General features: G+C 34.9%; 1 protein-coding gene across 1 annotated transcript; it reads left to right on the plus strand.

The window, feature by feature from the left end:
- Nucleotides 1-3838: 3838 nt before the first annotated feature.
- LOC137655006 (loricrin-like) lies at nt 3839-4710 on the plus strand. The gene is made up of 2 exons (XM_068388904.1): nt 3839-3967; nt 4221-4710. The coding sequence occupies exons 1-2, from the start codon at nt 3965-3967 to the stop codon at nt 4701-4703; spliced, it is 486 nt and encodes a 161-aa protein (XP_068245005.1). The 5' UTR covers nt 3839-3964; the 3' UTR covers nt 4704-4710.
- Nucleotides 4711-5026: the final 316 nt, after the last annotated feature.

Genomic DNA, 5026 nt, shown 5'->3' on the forward strand with positions numbered 1-5026 from the left:
CTGTCGAATTCAAGTATTTTGTACTTAGAATTGAAATCAACCCATCTTCACCATCGTAGCTAATTGGTAGTTTGTTACTTGGCATTCAATTAATGATAAATTTTGCACATTTTTACGTGTTTTTTCATATTCAAATAAGCCATATATATTTTAGATATATTAATGTCTGGATTCTCTTAACGACCTCGGGATCAGAGCCCCAGGCGAAATCACACAAAGACAAGAGCTTGGCTCCGGCCGGGAATCGAACCCTGGTCGGCAAGCTTATATAGACAGTGACTAACCCATTCGGCCACGAAGAAAGATAAAAGTCAATGACAATTCTACTGTACTTATACCTGTCGAATTCAAGTATTTTGTACTTAGAATTGAAATCAACCCATCTTCACCATCGTAGCTAATTGGTAGTTTGTTACTTGGCATTCAATTAATGATAAATTTTGCACATTTTTACGTGTTTTTTCATATTCAAATAAGCCATATATATTTTAGATATATTAATGTCTGGATTCTCTTAACGACCTCAGGATCAGAGCCCCAGGCGAAATCACACAAAGACAAGAGCTTGGCTCCGGCCGGGAATCGAACCCTGGTCGGCAAGCTTATATAGACAGTGACTAGCCCATTCGGCCACGAAGAAAGATAAAAGTCAATGACAATTCTACTGTACTTATACCTGTCGAATTCAAGTATTTTGTACTTAGAATTGAAATCAACCCATCTTCACCATCGTAGCTAATTGGTAGTTTGTTACTTGGCATTCAATTAATGATAAATTTTGCACATTTTTACGTGTTTTTTCATATTCAAATAAGCCATATATATTTTAGATATATTAATGTCTGGATTCTCTTAACGACCTCGGGATCAGAGCCCCAGGCGAAATCACACAAAGACAAGAGCTTGGCTCCGGCCGGGAATCGAACCCTGGTCGGCAAGCTTATATAGACAGTGACTAACCCATTCGGCCACGAAGAAAGATAAAAGTCAATGACAATTCTACTGTACTTATACCTGTCGAATTCAAGTATTTTGTACTTAGAATTGAAATCAACCCATCTTCACCATCGTAGCTAATTGGTAGTTTGTTACTTGGCATTCAATTAATGATAAATTTTGCACATTTTTACGTGTTTTTTCATATTCAAATAAGCCATATATATTTTAGATATATTAATGTCTGGATTCTCTTAACGACCTCGGGATCAGAGCCCCAGGCGAAATCACACAAAGACAAGAGCTTGGCTCCGGCCGGGAATCGAACCCTGGTCGGCAAGCTTATATAGACAGTGACTAACCCATTCGGCCACGAAGAAAGATAAAAGTCAATGACAATTCTACTGTACTTATACCTGTCGAATTCAAGTATTTTGTACTTAGAATTGAAATCAACCCATCTTCACCATCGTAGCTAATTGGTAGTTTGTTACTTGGCATTCAATTAATGATAAATTTTGCACATTTTTACGTGTTTTTTCATATTCAAATAAGCCATATATATTTTAGATATATTAATGTCTGGATTCTCTTAACGACCTCGGGATCAGAGCCCCAGGCGAAATCACACAAAGACAAGAGCTTGGCTCCGGCCGGGAATCGAACCCTGGTCGGCAAGCTTATATAGACAGTGACTAACCCATTCGGCCACGAAGAAAGATAAAAGTCAATGACAATTCTACTGTACTTATACCTGTCGAATTCAAGTATTTTGTACTTAGAATTGAAATCAACCCATCTTCACCATCGTAGCTAATTGGTAGTTTGTTACTTGGCATTCAATTAATGATAAATTTTGCACATTTTTACGTGTTTTTTCATATTCAAATAAGCCATATATATTTTAGATATATTAATGTCTGTGATTTCGCCTGGGGCTCTGATCCCGAGGTCGTTAAGAGAATCCAGACATTAATATATCTAAAATATATATGGCTTATTTGAATATGAAAAAACACGTAAAAATGTGCAAAATTTATCATTAATTGAATGCCAAGTAACAAACTACCAATTAGCTACGATGGTGAAGATGGGTTGATTTCAATTCTAAGTACAAAATACTTGAATTCGACAGGTATAAGTACAGTAGAATTGTCATTGACTTTTATCTTTCTTCGTGGCCGAATGGGTTAGTCACTGTCTATATAAGCTTGCCGACCAGGGTTCGATTCCCGGCCGGAGCCAAGCTCTTGTCTTTGTGTGATTTCGCCTGGGGCTCTGATCCCGAGGTCGTTAAGAGAATCCAGACATTAATATATCTAAAATATATATGGCTTATTTGAATATGAAAAAACACGTAAAAATGTGCAAAATTTATCATATATATATATATATATATATATATATATATATATATATATATATATATATATATATATATATATATATATATATATATATATATATATATATATATATATATATATATATATATATATATATATATATACATATATGCGAGTAATATACCTTATAAATGTAATAAATATTATCATGTAGCCCTCGCCCCCATTGAAAATAGTGAGGTTGGGCCCACAGGTGACCAACAGTTGCCCATGCCTGCTTTAGATCAATCAACGCAGCACTGGCGACCTTCTTGGCTACCATTAGTGATTGTTTTTTATATAGATCCTATTCATGCAACAGTTTCATGATATACTTATCATTGGCTTCTGTTCACGGAAAATACAGATTGATCATCGCTTATCATGAATTGTATGTGCTTGCTCAATTATATTACACTGTTAAAAAATTCGTAATAATAAACTGTTTTCGGCCTTATTTCAGTAAAATACAGGCGATCGTAAATTTTAGGCTACTTTGTTTTTATCCTTTAGGGGTTTGTGACCGTAATATCATTCCTTTACGTCAATATATCCGTTTTCAAAACGGCAAATGCCTTTTAACATTTATTCCATGATTTTTACCTTTTTTATATGGCCAAACAGTGTAAGGCTTTTTTATACAAAAAAAAAAAAAAAATCTAGTGTTGTTGGTGATGAAATACTTTAGAAGTTTGGTAAACAAAAGTATTTCTTTTTTTTCAAATGGGTAAATCTGTTGTTTCCATTTCCATGTTTCACAATTTCCGCATAATACTGTGCTAACGCCGCTAGTTATGTGTTGCATTGCAAATATCAGCTTGAACCCTACAAGTACTTACTATAAAGAAATAATTTTCAATTTGATTTTATTTTTTGACTTTACAGAAAAAAATATCTAGTTGTCGTCTGAATCTCATGGTAATTTCGTCTTAATCTTTCTTTACACGAAAGTAAAAATATTGATTATACCATTGTACTGAAGGGGATTAAATTATGTAACAAATTGTTATATGAGATTCTAATATAAAAATACTCTAAAGGTTTGTAAACCACTACCGATTTCAGATGCCGGTACCAAATTTTTATTTGAGTTTGATTCGAGTTATTATTGGGATAATCAAATTATTTTTCGTCTTATTTTTTATCCCTTACAAACATGTATCTAAATATAATATTGGCACTAATCTAGATTGTTAACTCAATCGAAATTAATGTTATTTTTGGATGAATGTCTTCAACATTTACATTAATTTAGGGTGAGAAAAAGAAAAAAATATTTTTTTCTGTGTGAAATTCATACATCTGTGAAATTTTCTATATTATATAGCGATGGCCTAACTTTCCATGTGAATATATTTCCATTCTAACTCTCTCTCTCTCTCTCTCTCTCTCTCTCTCTCTCTCTCTCTCTCTCTCTCTCTCTCTCTCTCTCTCTCTCTCTCTCTCTCTCTGTAATCCATGATACATTACGAACATTAATTTCCTTTTATGTTTTCTTGCCATTTGCCAAGGCCAGGAAAACCATGAACATGCGGATATCAGCGGCCTTCGCGAAGTAGAGAATCTGTGTGAGCTGTGTATATAATGCCACAAGATCCCGAACAGAAGCACAATCTGAAGTCAACAGATCCTCTGAACACACCATGGTGAGACTTCTTGAAATCAATCATATTTTGTTAGACTCTTTGATCAACAATAAGACGAGTGTGATGTATATATTTCTCATACTTGATTTCATATGCACTTGATTCTGAAAAACAAATTTCACACTTTTGAATAATTTCCCTATTTCAATTCAATGAAAAATCTTTTGTTTTCTAAAGGGTACAAAATTTTAAAGTTATTAAACTATTTTAAAAATATTTTTTTCACAAATTTTCTTGAAATATGTTTTTCCAGAAGCTGTTAGTAGTTTGCATTGGCGCTGTCGTTGTGGCTGTCTGCCAGGCAGGTGGGGGAGGAGGAGGATTTGGTGGCGGACACGGAGGATCTAACGGTGGATCCTTCGGAGGAGGATCCTCTGGAGGATATGGCTCAGGAGGCGGCTTCTCCAGCGGTGGTCATGGAGGAGGTTCCATAGGCCATGGATCCTCTGGAAGTAATGGAGGAGGATTTGGAGGAAGTTCCTTTGGAGGAGGATCATCTGGAGGATATGGCTCAGGAGGCGGCGGCTCTAGTGGTGGTCATGGAGGAAGCTCCGTAGGCCATGGATCCTCTGGAGGTCACGGAGGAGGATTTGGAGGAAGTTCATTTGGAGGAGGATCCTCTGGAGGCTACGGCTCAAGTGGTGGATTGTCCAGCGGTGGTCACGGTGGGCAATCTGGAGGAGGATTCTCCGGCGGTCATGGAGGTGGATCCTTAGGAGGAAGATATGGAAAATAGAATTGGTTCCATCAAATAACAGAAATAAGCATTTAATGTTTTTCGTGAATTCAATTATCTAAATTTCTTCCAATGGATGATTAATGAAATAAAATTTCCAATTATTTTGTGGATTTATCTAAACCTTGCTCCGTAAAACAGACTTCTTATTGTTCTTCTTTCTCGTAACACAGATATGCACACACACACACACACACATATATATATATATATATATATATATATATATATATATATATATATATATATATATATATATATATATACATATATACATGTACATATTTATATGTATATATATATATATATATATATATATATAT

The sequence above is a fragment of the Palaemon carinicauda genome, chromosome 16, assembly GCF_036898095.1.
Source record: "Palaemon carinicauda isolate YSFRI2023 chromosome 16, ASM3689809v2, whole genome shotgun sequence".
Lineage (NCBI taxonomy): Eukaryota > Metazoa > Arthropoda > Malacostraca > Decapoda > Palaemonidae > Palaemon > Palaemon carinicauda.